Consider the following 17,141-nt stretch of genomic DNA (forward strand, 5'->3'; position numbering starts at 1 on the left):
ACATTCAAGACTTTTATCGTCATGGTTATTAATCTTGGATAGATACAAATCTATTTACATTCTCATCCTATCCTCAAATTTCACTATCCGCTCCTCTCATTCTTACTTTGTTCTACTCATATTCTCACTCTATCCTCCTACGCATAAAACGTTATGTATTCTAATGAACAGAGATGCCATTCGTGGGCAAGGAAAAAATACAATGAACTGCTCTTTGTGATAAAAACCATGATCTTGACACAGATGTTATCAATCAATAAACTTTACACAGCTTTACACTAAATTAATACAAACTGCTGATGTGTGGGCGGGGGGTGGTCACTAAGCAAACAGAAGCATGTAGGTGTTAGGAAGCATGAGAAACATGTATCAGTGGATAGGGAAGGCAGCTCTCAAAGGCCAAGAATGTAAGTTTTAGGTCTATATGGAAAAAGCTGTGGTCACATTTGAAGGCTTCTGAACAGATGAATGATTAATTTCATGCTTAAAGAGTTCAGGTGTAAATAAACTGGATGGATAAGAAACTCAAAATCAAGAATTTTAAGACACTGGGTTAAGGTGATTGATCTAAGTCAAAGCCAACAGGGCATGGGCTAAATGTTGACATGGGATGGGATGAAGAGGCCAACAATGTTTCAAAGTAGAGGTTGGCGGAGCTTCAGCAACCAGAAGAGGAAGACTTGAGGTGAAATCTGAAACCGTAATCCCCATACCTGGCTCAAAAGATGTGATACTGACTAGGAAAAGGCTGGAGACAGAAGCTTCTTTTAAAGAGGTAAGAAGGGACTGTTTTGATATGCTGGGGTTGAGGTGAAAAGGACAAATATTCAGGTGGAAGTGTCCAGCATTCAAGTAGGATAACTTGGAACAGAAAGCCCAAATTACATCATGGTGAAATGAGGATAGTAAGTCTTATTGATAAAAACACATGTTACTAGTCTTTCCTGGGGAACATGAAAGATGGAATTTCAGAAATTTAGAGAATGAAAAAGGAAAGATTACAAGGCAATAAGTTGATTAAAATAGACTAAAATAAACTAATCAGTGGCAGCTATCTTAAAGCAAGATATATCTTCTACAGCACAATCTACCCAAACACAAACCTGGGCAGAGAATTACAAAATATTTTTAAGATTGATAAAATTTCAGCTATATGTCTTTTTAAAAATGCTGCAGAGAGAAATGATGGGAAATTTAGATGGATTGGCCAAATATTTGCATAAGGATTCCACAGCCAACGTACATAACTTTCCAACTATTATGGTTAGCACTGGGCTCAGGCACTACCTTTGCCAACCAGTAGATTTTCAGTATTGCCCCTGGCAGACATCCCATTAGCAATGTCTCCCCATTCCCAAACATTCCCAACTATTCTAGTCATGCCAATTCAACCAATGTCCCTTAAGTCTTACATAAACATTGACTTACACTGAAATGTATCCTATGGCTCTTACTAACTGTAACTTACTTAAATCACCCAAGCCTCTGTTTTTCCTGCTATAAAACGTAAAACAGCTGACAAAATACCTAATTGTGTTTTTTGGAAACACGGGATAAAGCAAGGCAAGCAAAGAGAAGAGCAGAGACGATGCTTAATAAATATCACTGGTAGGATCACCTTAATCCATGAAGAAAATGGAGTTTAATTTTTTTAATACAAAAAAAACTCAATAAAGTTATACTTATGTTAAATTGGTGGTTATTTTAGGTCAGTGGTTTTAAAACTCAACAGTGAAACTGTTTTCAAAAAGAGTTGTTATACAGAACAGAAAAAAGCAGCTGCAATTTTAAAAAAGATATGAAGACCCAAATTCTCACTAACTCATTCAGCTCCCTTCACACTACATCCCCACAGCCACCCCAGCTCCTGAGGCAGGTTCCCAGGGCTCCAAGGAACACACTTTAAAAAAAATCAATATTTTGAATATATAATAAGTGATGTAACATAAAAGTATGGTGAGAAAGTCCCATTGCTAAGAGAAACATGTTAATTTTTTATTTAAAAAATCATCCTTCTTTTCATTGTGACATCTTGAAGAACACTGAATGGCTTCAAAATAACTGTATATGCCAAGATTTCTGGAGTGGGCACGTTTGATCTTTCATAATGAAAATTGACAAACCTTTCTAAAGGGATAGTATTGCTTCTTCACCCTCCCCCTCCTCACCCCTGCACACACATACACTTCTCCTTTCTGGGGAACTCCAAAGAAAACAAAGGCCCTTTAGCAATCAAGTAGATTGTCTCTCTTGATGGCATCCCATGAGCTATGGAGTTACACACTGTGGGCCCAGGTGGATTAGGGCCCCTAGAAAGTTTGCTTGATCAACAGAGTGCTATTGATTTTTTCAACTGAATTAATTACTCCTGGAGTCCAAACTCTCCAGTGTGCCACAGTCCTCATCACTCCCTAGTATCTTAAATATTGCATTATCTGTCCCCTAAAAGTATTTGAACATGTGACCCAGAGAAGAGGACTTATAACTTGACTAGGCAACTTCTGTCACACTGGATTCATATGAAATTCGACTGCAAGTGACATCACCAGATTGGGGACCCCGAAGTGTTTGAGCATCTTCTCCACATCTGGTCATTTAGGCTAGGAAATTCCTGCTTGTCTGCCAGATCTTTTAGCATTCATTTTGTAAGTCATTCAACACCTACTTACTGAGAAGGAATACTGGGCTAGACAGTGTGCTAGGGGCTGGGGAAACTGCAAAGCATAGGAGAGAATTCCCATCTCCAAGAGGCTCAAAGTCAGACAGACATAAATGGGCGATTACAATATACTGTAACAACATGGTTTTAGAAACACCTAGCAGAATCATACAGACGAAGATGCCAGGAAAGGCTTCTCAGAGAATCTGGCTTAGCAAATATCTCAACAAAGAGGGCTGAGCAGGGATAAACCAAAGGAGAGGATGGAAAGCAGGTTATGGGTGAGTTTTCCAGGCAGCATGTGCAAAGGCTCAGGAGAAAGAGGAAGGAGCCTGTGCTTTGAGGAATATTCGATTACTATTATCAGTGTCACACTTGCTATTTATCTAGACAGAAGCTCCTGAAACAAAAAGGATACACTTCAAAAGATGCCAATATATCCATGACCACACAAAAGAGTGTCTAGTCATATAATAAAGGGTGTACATATGCAGGCAACTCACATCCTGCCAAATATTAAATTTCTAATTTTATTATAATTTCTAATAAAACATTAGCTTTATTATTATACAGAGTCATACTCCTTGAATGGGAAACTCTCAACTTAATAAACATTCTTTAGTCTCATGTCTTTTCTAAATGAAAGAAATTAATGTTATATTCTTGGGTGAAAAAAATGTGAGGTCTCAAAAGAGTATAATACAATTTGGCGATGCATATATATTTTATATGTGTATAGACACATAAAAATCTAAAAGAATAAATTTTAATATGTTAACAGAAGACAGAAGTCATGTATTTTTTACTTTCTTCTTTTTGGCATATTTCTTTTTCTAACTTTTTTTTTTGTTACAAAAAACAATTCTTATTTGTGTACTTTTAAAACCTCACAGTAATATTTTCACAATACATTCCTGGCTGAAAGTTCACACTCGGAATTCCAGAGCAGTCCATGGCCAGGCCCACTGGGGTCCCCTTGCTCTCTCCTTGGCTTTGGTAACCACTGGCCCCAGGGACTCAGCCTGCTTTCCTATCCATCCCCTCAGTAGCTGTCACCACGCAGGTTACCCCTTCTGTTTCTTCTACCACTAACTCCATGTCTGACTGCAAGTGAAAGGAACAGAAGCACAAACCTTTGGGTTTTAAGGAGTTTATTGCTAATCAGTAAAACAGAAAGAGACAGGAGATAAGCATGACAAAGTATAGGGAAGAAATGACTTTTGCCTAAACTTCCAAATTGTATACAATTGAAGCCTCTACTTTATAGTTCTTAGCACACCTCTCAAATAAGAAGGCAGTACTGGGAAGGCTCTGAACCTGTGGCAGAACCACTGATAGCTGTGGAGCTATTCCAAGGAGTCTGGAATCAGGGGGATTATCAAGATCATTGTTAGAATAAATTAATCTTACCGTATATATAGCACAAGTTTTCAAGCATATGTAAATGCTACTAATAACCAAATAATTACACCTTGTTTTTCTTTAAACTGTAACTCTCAAGTATGTCTCTACATAATTTTTTGATGGTAAATTGTCTGCATGCTCAAAAAGCTTGAAAACACTAGTGGAGAAGGAGGTCTCAGGAGTGTGACGGAACAGGTTTACATGGCAGCTTCATCATTTAATTGGTGAAAGTGACTATGTGTCTTAAACTCTCTGAGCCTCAGTTTGCACATCCAAAAGCAAGGATATAATTCCATGAACCTTTCTACCTCAAGTCCACAAAGCAGAATAGCAAGATGTTAACTGCCACTCTGAGGACAACCACATAAAAGGACAATTTATTAGGCTACTTGCCAGCATGGACACAATTGCCTCTTGGCATTTCTTATTATCCACAGAAAAATTAAAAGTATAAATGTAGGACAAAATTATTGTATTTTTTTTAATAGTAACATGTAAGATCAATCTTTGTCTTTAAAATACCATGTATCTCATTTTTGGAAAGCGTCAAAAAGAAAATGGTATAGTAAGTTTTATCTACAACTTGATTTAAAATTATTCTTGAAATATGTTCTTAATGGTTTGATGAAATGGTAATTAAATACAAATAGAGATAATCATATACTCTCTCTCCATAAGGCTCCCACCTCCTTCAGTGAAGTCTAGTTCACCTAAAATGACACTATTAATTCAATATTACAAGTTGATAAGCACATTAAATCAAAATACAGCAAGATTATTTTAAGAGTCTGACTGAAATGTCAGGATGAGAAATAGATTAATAAATATTGGTTTATAATGTCAGTAATGAAAACAAATACCTTATTTTCAGAAAATAAAAGGTCTTCCCCATTAGGTACAAATCATAAAGGGATTATCTACGGTTACTACACTGTAACAACTTTTTACATATTGTATTATAGAACAAGCTTTTGAGAAAACAAGGCAACACATCAGCAGTTTAACCAATTGTCTTTCTCTTTTAACAGGCTGGTCTACATTAGATTAGATAGATATAAAAGGCCCAGGTATACTTGCGCTCGATCTTAGCCAAATGGCTGAGAAACATCCAGGTACATTTAAATCAGTGACAAAAGAAAACACTATCCCTTAATACAATTACATAAAATAGGAAACATCTCTTACTTTAAGAGCAACCATGGTACTTGTTCCTGTGGTGAAAATTGATGCTATCTCGATTAGTTAATTACTCATCCCAACACCTGGCCTTGCTCCCTTTTCCACCTCTAGCTATGTTAACACTAGAGTTCAATAATTTGCTGATAAAGAATCTTAACTGCAGTATCTAACAGATCTTAGTGATTAAGCATATGATTTACCTTTTGATTTTACAGATAAGTAAAAGAACTGAGGTATCTTATTAAAAATCAGAAAGCTAGTTAGTTGAAAAGCCCACCTGTCCTTCCTGTCCACATGTCTCACCAGAAAAACAGCAATGGTGAAAAGTCAACTCTGCTTTTAATGGGCCACTTTGTATATTTTAACTGTTAAAATAATCCAAGAGGATATTAGTCATATTCGAAGATCCTTTAGATATAATGTGTAGGACCAGCGTTAAGTTAATCAACCAAGTCTCCTCTCATTGAATTATTCATAATTACAAAGATGACATTACAGTAAATTAAGAAACACTGTAATTTCATTCTCTCCCAAAAAAGTATACACTGAAGTTTGGTGATTCACTGTTATATTTTCAACTAGTAAATCAATGTGCCAATTTTGGGGCTTAGGCATATTGTATATACTGGAGTGATATTCACTTTAATTAAATTTGTTTTGAGATGTAAAATGTAATACAGATCCTACGTGTTTTTAAAAGTTTACATCAATTTCAAGCTTTTAAAAATGTACGTACACAAGAAAGCTTCTTTTGCAATTTATATGTTTATAAATGTTTCCATTAGCTAAGATATATTTTGGAATGTGATCAAACAATATTGAATGTCAAGTCTTAACAGCAGGGCTGGTCTAAGGAATTCCCTCTAAGCTAAATCTGATACTTCTCCTTTGTGGCTACTGCTCTTTTAAACTACTGTGTCCCTAAAGGGCTAAAAGGAAGAAAATCCTAACTTAACAAGTGAAGGCAGCAAGGCATGGTATTTGAATGGCTACCTTTCATTTTAACTCTACTTCCTAAATTCAAAATTGGATTTGGGTTTGTTTCAAGTTGTTCACAATTTACTAACGAAATGTGCATCTCTCATTCTTCCCCCAAAAGAAAGAAGTCATCCACTCCAGCTACATATAAGTCTCCAATTTCTTTCTTACAAACTATACGTGAAAACCGAAATACCACTCATTGAAAACAAAAATGTACAGAGAATTGGCAGGCTGCATGCTTATGTGAACCTTCAGAAAACATGGAAACACGCAGCCCCAACTCACCAGGAAAATCAACACTTCTGATCAAACTATTTTGTGACATTTTATGTCTTTTATACATTTCACTTCATATCCAGTATTCCAGTTTTGCACCGGCTTGCCCGTATCAACCTCAAATCGCCTGAGAGCAATCTAGTACTGTAGCAGAACAGTTTCAACATGAAGAGCTCTGCTCATTGTCTGTGGCGTGGTCTTCGAAACACCTGAATCAAACATTGATTCCCCTCCCCCTGCTATTTAAAACCGAGGGACGTCAGGCTTGGGTAGTAGGTAAAGAAAAGCCACAATAATCAAACGAACAAGCAACCAAAATACCCGAACACGGAACACGCTAAGAACAAAGGAAACACAAGAGTGTGAACAGGAAATGAAGCAACTCTATACACATAAATACCTTCTGGGGCCGCCAACGTAGGTAAAAGTAAAGGTGGAGTCTGAGTATCTGAAATCTGAAACAGAAAGTCCTGTCAAAAGCTACCCCTGGAGTGGATTTGTTTTAACCCCGATCAGGACTTGGGCCCCCCGTGTGGTGGTGTCAGGGTAGGCCAGGCCGGGCGGGAGGCGAGGGCTGGAGGGCCGCGAGGTCCCTCCGCGCCGCGTCCGAGGGGATGCGGCGCGCCCCCGACTGGGTGCAGCCAGAGGCCGCCCCCCGCAACAAGTGCCGGGTGCCATGGCAACGGCGGGAATTTCCCGGTCGGGGAGGCCGGAAGCAGCCCCCGCCGGGCTCGCGGCAGCGAAAGCAAAATCCGATCTCTGTCCCGGGGGAGCAAAATGGACGAAAGGCGACCCCTAGGCAGGAGCGCTGGGTGCCTTGGGAATCCGAGGAATCCCTTCTCTTTGCCAGTCGGAGGGGACTAGAGGGAGCCGAAGGGGCCGGAGATGGGCCGAGCGCTACCCCCGGGGGTCCTCGGCGCCGGGCGCAGCTTACGAACGCAGCGCATCGCAGCGCAGCGCAGCGGGCTCCATTCCCGGCCGCCGCCACTCAGCCCATTGCGCAAACCCGGCGGGTCCAACCAACCCCGCTCTGCCGCCGCTGCTGGAACCCAGGAAGCGTGCTTGGAGGCTTCGGGCACTACGCGGGGCTGGAAATACCACGCATTGCCCCTTCGCCTAGACCCCTGCTCGGGCCACGCGGGTTCTGCCCTCAAAGCTGGTGGCTGCCCCAGACTTGGGGGTAGGGGGAGGGGAAGGGGAGAGGCTGGCGCCCCCTCCCCCTTTTGGCTCCCGCGCTCGTTGCAGCAGCTGTTGCCAAACGAACCCCAGAACGGGGACGTGCAACCCTCCACCCCACCTCCAGCCACGCACGTCGCGGTCAGAAAATTGGGAAGGGGGCGCTGGGTCCGAGGTTCTGGAAAAGCAAGAACTCACCTGCAAACAGGCAGTCCTTCTCAGCTCTGGACTTCTGGATCACGACGTCGATATCCTTCTGAATTCGCTCTTGCCTTGAACACATCCCCATTAAATAAATCCCTGGAAAAGAAGCAGCCGCTATTTCCACCCCACCCCACCCCCCTCGCACGCTTCCAGCTTTCGTAAATATTCAGTTAAAAATGAAACCTCTGGCCGAGGCAGGGGCTGAAGGCGAAGTGGTTTCGGAAGTGATCCTGGGTGAGAGGAGGAGGTGGAGGAGGAGGAGGGGGAGGTCGGCTTTGCATTCCCAGATGTGACCGCCCAGCTGCTGCTCGCCGCTGCTGGATTCCAATTTCCTCCCCTTCTGACAATGGATGGTGATGACACCGAGTCTCACTTTCTCCCTCCCCCGCCCGGACCAACGGCCGTGGGGGGCCGAGGGTGCCGGGGAAGGCCGGAGAGCAATCACCGGCTGGGCGGCGGGCGCCGGCGAGGGGCGAGCCCCGCTCCGGCTCACGCGCGCACACCCCTCACGGCCCGCACGCCGGCCTTCCACACCCGCGCACACTCGCGCCCGCGGGCGGCGGCAGCCGTGCCCAGGCTGCTGCAGCGCCGCCCGCCCGCCGCAGACCCTCCGCGCCCGCCGCCTAGTCACCCGGCCCGGCCGCGGACCGCCGGGGCTCGCAGAGTATCGGCCATCCCGGGCGGGAGCGGCGTCTCCCTACCCCGACCTCCACTGGCGCCGGGAGCTGAGCGGCAGTGTGGGTTCTAGTGAAGACTCCCGGGGCTCCCAGCCTTCCCTCTCCGCGCCCCTCCCCCATCACTTTTATGAATTCGACTCCACTTTCTAAAGAAATTAGGAGTCTTGTGGCAAACCCAAACCGGAGTGGCTGGGAGGGGAAAAAGGGGGGAAAAGAAAATCTTTAAAAATTAAAAAAATAATAAAGCGAACAAATCTTTCCTTGTTGCCACATCACATAACACGGAAAAAGCCTTGAAATTACTCCAGACGTGCACCCTCCCCTTCCCTCAGTGGCTCTTTTTCCTCCAGATCGAAGTAGTTCAGCCCTTTTGGGGCGCCGTTTACGAAACACAGCCCCTTTTGAGGGACTTCCTCCTCTTGAAAAGACTCACCAGTTCTCCCTTCCTAGGTGTTTCTGTTCATGACAAATGGTCAGAATCAACTGGCACGTTCCAGGGTCTTCCTAAAAGATGGAAACCTGTTTGGCTTGATTTTTAAAACCACCTCCTTTGACAGTCAGTCAAGGGAAAGCTACAATCCAGGTGTTGAGAAATGAGATACTGCTCTGATTCTCACTTTCTGTTCTGCCTAAGGACACCTCAGGCTGACGTAGCTGCCCCACCTCTATAGTGGTTTATGCCCTAGGAGAGGTCTCCAGCAGACACTTTTCTTGTTGATCTTTTCTCCGCTGAGAAGGCTCCCGCCAGGAGACCATGACTCCTTTTGCTTTGCATTCTCAGTGCCATGTACAGTGCCTGGAATACAGGAGGGTGGCCTAAATGTTGGCTGAATGCATGAATGGTCATTTCTTGCAGCCTCTTTTCATTACCGTGTCTCATCAGCTTTCTTATCAGCATAAGTGCCCAAGAGTTGCCAAACTGTTTCAGACCCTGAATCAATTTAGTTCTGATTCTGACCGTGACAACATGATGTTCAGCACAGTAGGAATGACTGCCATCCCTGAAGGAGTCTTAAGATTCTGTAGAATCAATGAAAGATTCTATGTTCTAACTCCTTTATCTTTCAGGAAAGAAATTACAGAATAGTTTCGTTGTCCAGTCATATTCACTATGAGTTATAAAAGGAAACATTCTACATTATCGAGATCCACTGCAGCCTTTGATGTAGTAAAGTCCCAGTCACAACAGGCTATATCTTCTGCTCAGTCCTCTCCTGAAATGCTTCCTGTTCAGGGTAGGACAGGTTCAAGCCCTTTGTCCCTCCTGGATATGTTGCTTTGTGTAGGCCCTTTGGCTGCCAAAAACGCTTTCTTCTCTTCCACATCACCACTGAGAATCATGAGTATTTCTTCTTCCATTATGTGTTTTAACTTCTCTGAAAGGCTGAAAGTCTATTAACTCACAAGAATTTATTTTATAGTTATCTAGCCACAAGGCTTGCATCTTCCAAGTAGAACCCTTACTACAAATAAACGTGAAATAGTTTTAAAGCTACCAAATATTTTTTTGTCCGGATCAGCTCTTAGTTTACTACTCACTCCTTAAAATAGACCCTCTTGTGACTTGTCCTATATTTGATTTTTTTTTAAGCTTCGCGGGCTGCCCTGTTTTGGTTAAACAAAGCTAACCTCACCCTGTTCATGCCCTTAAGCTGTGATATATTTAATAAATGTTTTTACATGTGAAGGAGTAAGATTAAAAAATAAAAACTAACCTTTCTATCTAGTATGTATTTCTGCAAGATAAATTTCTCTAATTAAAAACTATACCAACCTAGATCCTTCCAAGGATCTTCCAGGCTAGATCCTTATGGAGCAATTTGCTCCAAGTAAGTCAGCCCACATCCAGGATCCTTTCTTTACCTTGCTCCATCTCCGAATATTTACGTTTATATTACGTGTGCTCAACATACTTCCCTTATCAAAAACTATATGCACCTTTGAGATGAAACAGTTCTCTCTCTCCCTAAACACTCATGAGCATACAACACAGACACACACATGCATTCAGGAACGTGGCACATAAGAGGTCCTCCACCAATTTGTTAAATAAATAAAATCAATATTTACAGTGAGGGAGAACTCAGGTGGTATCCCAAACTAAATTGAAGATAATAATCTACATGTTGGATGATAGACTCTACTGAAAAAATTCCACCAGTTTAGAATAATGATTCTAAGCCAACAGATATAATTTATTAGCGAAAAATATAAATTTTTTGCCTGTGCCAAAAGGCCCAGCTGCGGAAGTGTAAGGTAATGGACATGCGGCATTAAGTTCAATAATGTGATGTGGGTATTAATAGCTAACATTTATCCAGAACTTATTATTAATATTTATCCAGAACTTATCCAGAATTCATTAACATTTATCCAGAACTGGTAGAAACTGTTCTAAAAGCTTTACATATAGTAACTCATTTAATATTCACAATAACCGTATATACTAGCTGTTATTTTTCTTATTTTACAAAAGAGGAAAGAAACAGGCTCAAAGGGGTTAATTCATCTAAGGTGAGACACGGACTACAAGAAACTTTTTTCCCTCTCCAAACCTTTCAGCAATTGAATTGAACTTAAAGGAATAAATATGTACAGAAGCCACACTAGGAAGTAAACCGCCCCGCCAATGGCTGCAGGCCAGGAGTGATGCCAACAAGAAGCCCTGTGATGGATTTTGAGGAGGGCTAACGCCTATGGACTCTCAAAATAGCCTCTGCTAGTGGCGGTTATATTTCCCTTTCTTGCATTCAACTTCCTTTCCCAAATGACCCAGCCATTAGTACAGTCTTAAGAAAAGTACAAGCCTGGCCTCTGCTATTCCATGGTTTTTAAGAAGAGGATGGGAGGCAGGATTAGCAAAAAGGGAAACAGCCTTCTTTGCCAAATGCATGATAGTGTCATCAGTGGTAAATGCCCATGGGAATGCCTACCATCCTTGTTGGGATGTGGAAACAGCACTGGGACAGTTTGCTTTTGTGGCAGAATCAGTGAAGGAGGGACAAGGTAGGGGCCGAGGCATTGCTGTGAGAAGACACCACAAAGGGCCTTTAAACAAGGGTGAGGAAGTGGGATTTCATCTGAGAAAAATGGAGAGCCACTGGAAGGAAGATGACCTGAAAAGTTCTTTCTAATTATTAGATTGATATAGCTTCTCCTTGAGGTGGTTCTGTAATGGAAAGAAATTCATAAAATTCAAAATGCCTCCTAAGGGCCCAACTACCTTCTTCTAAGTAAAGGGACGTGTGCAATTCTTTCCTTATAAAGCTGCTTGGCTGGCGTGGCGGCTCATGCCTGTAATCCCAGCACTTTGGGAGGCTGAGGTGGGAGGGTTGCTTGAGGTCAGGAGTTCAAAACCAGCCTTGGCAATACTGCAAGACCCCTGTCTCTACAAAAAATAAAATAAAAATTAGCTGGGCGTGTGGGTGAATACCTGTAGTGCTAGCTACTTGGGAGGATCCCTTGAGCACAGGAGTTTGAGGCTGCAGTGTACTGTAACTACACCACTGCACTCTAGTTGAGATGACAGAGGGAGACCCTGTTTCTTAAAAAAGAAAAAAAAAAGGCTGCCTTTGGAAACTAATCCTACTTTTCTGACCTCTTCTGATAGGTCTACTGTGAGAAATCAAAGTCAACTTTGAATAAACTTGACAAGCTGAGGGAGAACTTTAGGTGATGTTTTGTGGAATTTGTCACACTTTGGTTCTTACCATACCCCCGTTAGGTTACTAAGGTCAAATGTGACAGCACAGGGGTGGTGTTGAGGTTTTATGGCCCTTTCTAGGATCTTAACTAACCTAAGTAATACTAAAGCTACAGCATGAAACCTTAACTCTTCTTTCTAGTTCCAAATTTCACTTTAATTTAGATCCATTTTTCCTGTAAAATTTTAATTCCCCTTTCTACCTAGAAGCATTCTAGACCAGAATTAGATGAGATGCCTCACTGTGCCATGCAAGCAAACTCATTCTTAGCTTGTACTCACTCATATTAATTCCTTCTTTTGAATACCTCTTTTTCTTTTTCTTAGAAAGTACATAAATACTATATGAATATATTCTCAGCGCAAATGATTTAAGACATATATTAGTACATAAAGTAAAATGTGAAAATTCTTTCCTATCCTGACCCCTAATTCCACTCTTCATCGCAGAGGTAACTAGTGTTAATAATTGTGTGGGAATGTCTTGCATTATTGCATTCTCATATCTTCACACAGATGTACACATGTTGACAGATTTATACATATAAATTTTAATTTAGGCTGGTCATGGTAGCTCATGCCTGTAATCCCAGCACTTTGGGAGGCCAAGTTGGGTGGATTGCTTGAGGTCAGGAGTGCGAGACCAGCCTGGGTAATGTGGCGAAACCTAGTTTCTACTAAAAATACAAAAATTGGCTGGGTGTGGTGGCATATACCTGTAGTCCCAGCTACTCAGGAGGCTGGGACATAAGAATTGCTTGAACTCAGGAGGTGGAGGTTGCAGTGAGCCAAGATCGGGCCACTGCACTCCAGCCTGGGTGACACAGTGACTCTGTCTCAAAAAATAATAATAATAATTTAATGGAACTACATAATATATATTGTTTTACAACTTGATTTTTTTTTTTTTTTTAGATGGAGTTTTGCTGTGTTGCCAGGCTGGAGTGCAGTGGCACTATCTCAGCTCACTGCAACCTCCACCTCCCGGGTTCAAGCAATTCCCTTGCCTCAGCCTCCCAAGTAGCTGGTACTACAGGCATGCACCACCACACCCCGCTAGTTGTTTGTATTTTAGTAGAGACGGGGTTTCACCATGTTTGCCAGGATGATCTCCATCTCCTGACCTCGTGATCCATCCCACTCGGCCTCCCAAAGTGCTGGGATTACACGCATGAGCCACTGCGCCTGGCCACAACTTAATTTTTCTACTTGTCTTGAAGAGCTTTTTTCTTTGTCATGGAAAGAGATCTAGCTCATTCTGTTTAGCCACTGCAGAGAATGATATTGAATGAATGCACTATAATAAGCGTTAACCATACTTCTGCAGTCATGATGGCTTTTGCAAAATGTTTTGTGATTACAACAATTTACAACAAATGCACAACTTTTTGCACAGTTTCAGCAGTTTCTTTGGGAAGTGAATTGACTGGATCACAGGGAACTGGCAATTTTAAAATTTGATAGATACAAGGAAATTGCTCTCAAATTTACTTTATTATTTTATACTCCACTGTTTTTGAGAATACCTAATTCCCTGCAACATTCCTAACAGTATATACCATTCGTCTTTAATTTTTTTCTAACCAGCTAGGTGTAAAGTATTCATCTTGTTTTTGTCTGTAGTTCCCTGATTATTAGTGATATTGAGCATTTTTTCAAGTGTTTATTGATAGTTTGTATAGCCTCTGTATGATTGCCTGTCATTTCCTCTATTTTTTAATTGAATTTTTTGTTTGTATTATTTATTTGTAGGAAGTTTTTACATATTCTAGATAGCAATTCATTTTCTGTTATAGATACTCTTTACTTACACAAAAGCCTTAAATTTTTATTTGTTAGAAAATAAAAAAAATACACTTTGGAAGGCCGAGGCGGGCAAATCACTGAGTTCAGGAGTTCGAGACCAGCCTGGTCAACGTGACGAGACCCCGTCTTTACTAAAAATACAAAAATTAGCTGGGCCTGGTGGTGGGCCACTGTAATCCCAGTTACTCGGGAGGCTGAGGCAGGAGAATCACTTGAACCTGGGAGACGGAGTTTGCAGTGAACCGAGATCACGCCATTGCACTCCAGCCTGGGTGACAGAGGAGACTCCGTCTCAAAAAATAAAAATGAAAAAAAAGAAAGAAAAAGAAAAGAAAAAAATTTTTAAGCCAACTCCAGACCAAATGCCACCTTATTCAAAAAAATCTGTCTTGATTTTTCCAACTCACTAATCTTCCCTCATCCTTGAACTCCCCATTTCTAGACTATAAGTTCCTTGCATGCAGGAACTGTTTTTATTGATCTTTGTAACCATGGAAGAGGTTACCATAGAGACTGTCTTAACACACGAATGGTCCGCAACTTATGATAGCTCGACTTTAGATTTTATAACTTTACAGTGGTGTCAAAGCAATACACATTCAGTGGAAACCTTACTTCAAGTGCCCATATGATCATTCTGTTTTTCATTTTCAGTACAGTATTCAAAAATTACATGATATATTCAACACTTAATTATAAAATAGGCTTGGTATTAGATGATTTTGCCCAACTATAGGCAAATGGAAGTATTCTGAGCACAATTAAGGTAGGCAAGGCTAAACAATGATGCTCAGTACGTTTGTATATTAGATGCATTTTGTCCTTTTGATATTTTCAACTTATGATGAGTTTACTGGGACATGACCCTATCATAAGTTGAGGAGCATCTGTAATGCACAAGAGGGGGTCTTAATTATTGTCTTTTATTGCTGTAGTTTTTAAATTCCTTGAGACTTGAATTCTGCCTGCTACTACTTCTTTGTTTTCACTGCCCCTAAATAGCCCATAGAACAACGTTTAGTAGGTTGGAGGCACACAGTATACATGCATTGATTGATTGATTTTAATTTGCACTCACTTTCAAAGTTTCGTGTTTTCTTTACAAAAGAGAAGCATTTCCCCAAGAGTGTTTTATAGGATGTTAATTTCATATTATGTAGTGAGGTTTTCTCCCAAAATGGATCTAGGTCCAAGTAAGTTTGAAGGAAGATAGATTAAATAAAGTTAAATAAATTTCTCTCTTAATAATTTTAAGCCTGTAATATGCCTACTATGACATTTCACAAGGTGGTTTTTGTTTTTGTTTTTTTGAGACAGGGTCTCCTACTGTCACCCAGGCTGGAGTGCAGTGGCACAATCATGGCTCACTGCAGTCTCTATCTCCTGGGTTCAAGTCATCTTCCCACCTCAGCCTCCCAAATAGCTACAGGCACAGGCCACCACGCCCAGTTAAAAAAAAAAATTTTGTAGAGACAGGGTCCAACTATGTTGCCCAGCCTGTTCTCAAACTCCTAGGCTCAAGTGATCCTCCTGCCTTTGCTTCCCAAAGGGCTGGGATTATAGGTGTGAGCCTCTGTGCCTGGCCCCACAAAGTTTTAATTGACTAAACATTTGAGTTTGTTTAGTTGGTTAGTTGATTTTTGCAGTGCTTACTTAGGAATAGGATTCCGTGTAATTTCAAAAATATATTTTTAAAATTCAGGTAAAAACTTCTGTATTATTTTTCTTTGTGATATTAATTGTCAAAAAATTTTAACACTTATCTCAAGAAAGGCTTGTGGAGACTGGGATCTGTAGTAAACAGACTCAACTTCCGACTTTTACTGGAGTAAAACGAACTGCAACTCCTAGATATGTGAACTTGGGCAAGCTACACAATTTCTTACTACATAAAACCTCAGTGTTCTCATCTGAATAATGAGGGGAACAAAGGCTTCTATCTCTTTATAGTTGTAGAAGAGAATTAAATGAGATAAACACAGACAAAAAGAAATATCTAAGTTGCTTAATAAGAATTAATTATTATTGGCCGGGCGCTGTGGCTCACGCCTGTAATCCCAACACTTTGGGGGGCCGAGGCAGGCGGATCACAAGGTCAGGAGATTGAGACCATCCTGGCTAACACGGTGAAAGCCCGTCTCTACTAAAAATACAAAAAATTAGCCGGTCGTGGTGGTGGGTGCCTGTAGTCCCAGCTACTCGGGAGGCTGAGGCAAGAGAATGGAGTGAACCTGGGAGGCGGAGCTTTCAGTGAGCCAAGATCGCACCACTGCACGACAGCCTGGGTGACAGAGCAAGACTCTGTCTCAAAAAAAATAAATAAATAAATAAATGAATTAATTATTATTAAGGAGCTACTTTTATTCTCTCCTTACCCTTCTATACAATTGACTAATTCCTCCTTTGTTTCCCCAGTTTAGCTGGTAGTTTTCTATCACGTTTTTTGGATTCATTTGTTTCAAGTAAATGGTAAGTCCCTGCATAGAGACTTCCTCTTATTTCTGCTTGTAAGCCCCATGGGCTTGGTGACATCTGGGAATGCAGACAGATTTAAGGCAGAGAGAGAAGCTTGAAGGAATAGCAGAACAAGTGCCTCCCAGGAGGTACATTTTCTTAATTGGCAGTCACAATCCAGTCTTGCCTCCTTGAGGCCTCATCCAGGGTCACTGTATTTGTCAGAAAACATTTGGTTGCATGACATAACTGTAACTCAAACCAACAAAGACAAGATACAGTTTCTTGACTGCTACAATGGTAAAGCATGCTTGGATGGCCTAGCAGCCAAAGCAAGAGCTGGAGGACCCAGGGACTCAGGGAACTGAACAGGGAACTCAAGCAGAACTTTCTCTTTTCCATTTCTGTTTGGCAGTTTCTTTTCTTTTCTTTTTTGGTTTGTTTTTTTTTTTTTTTTGAGATGGAGCCTTGCTCTGTCACCAGGCTGGAGTGCAGTGGCACAATCTCGGCTGACTGCAACCTCTGCCTCCCGGGTTCAAGTGATTCTCCTGCCTCAGCCTCCCGAGTAGCTGGGAGTACAGGCACCTGCCACCGTGCTCAGCTAATTTTTGTATTGTTAGTA

General features: G+C 41.5%; 2 protein-coding genes across 2 annotated transcripts in view; one reads left to right on the top strand and one right to left on the bottom strand.

Annotated features, from left to right (window-relative positions):
• PARP8 (poly(ADP-ribose) polymerase family member 8) overlaps positions 1-8,331 on the bottom strand; it is a 190,625-nt gene extending 182,294 nt beyond the window's left edge. The window contains 4 exon segments of the mRNA XM_055254311.2: positions 6,900-6,954; positions 7,874-7,975; positions 8,063-8,118; positions 8,120-8,331. Of these exon segments, the coding sequence (XP_055110286.2) occupies positions 6,900-6,954; positions 7,874-7,975; positions 8,063-8,118; positions 8,120-8,160 (254 nt within the window). The 5' untranslated portion in view covers positions 8,161-8,331.
• LOC129468573 (basic proline-rich protein) lies at positions 8,226-11,180 on the top strand. The gene is made up of 2 exons (XM_063622656.1): positions 8,226-8,616; positions 11,119-11,180. Exons 1-2 carry the CDS (start codon positions 8,226-8,228, stop codon positions 11,142-11,144), a joined length of 417 nt encoding a protein of 138 aa, XP_063478726.1. The 3' UTR covers positions 11,145-11,180.
• Positions 11,181-17,141: the final 5,961 nt, after the last annotated feature.

Source organism: Symphalangus syndactylus, chromosome 18, assembly GCF_028878055.3.
Source record: "Symphalangus syndactylus isolate Jambi chromosome 18, NHGRI_mSymSyn1-v2.1_pri, whole genome shotgun sequence".
Lineage (NCBI taxonomy): Eukaryota > Metazoa > Chordata > Mammalia > Primates > Hylobatidae > Symphalangus > Symphalangus syndactylus.

Bases quoted from the DNA above. Each gene is read 5' to 3' on its own strand.
- LOC129468573 (XM_063622656.1), top strand. From the start codon at position 8,226: ATGGATGGTGATGACACCGAGTCTCACTTTCTCCCTCCCCCGCCCGGA. The intron at 8,617-11,118 runs GTGGGTTCTAGT...CAAACCTTTCAG, and splicing joins GCCGGGAGCTGAGCGGCAGT to CAATTGAATTGAACTTAAAG.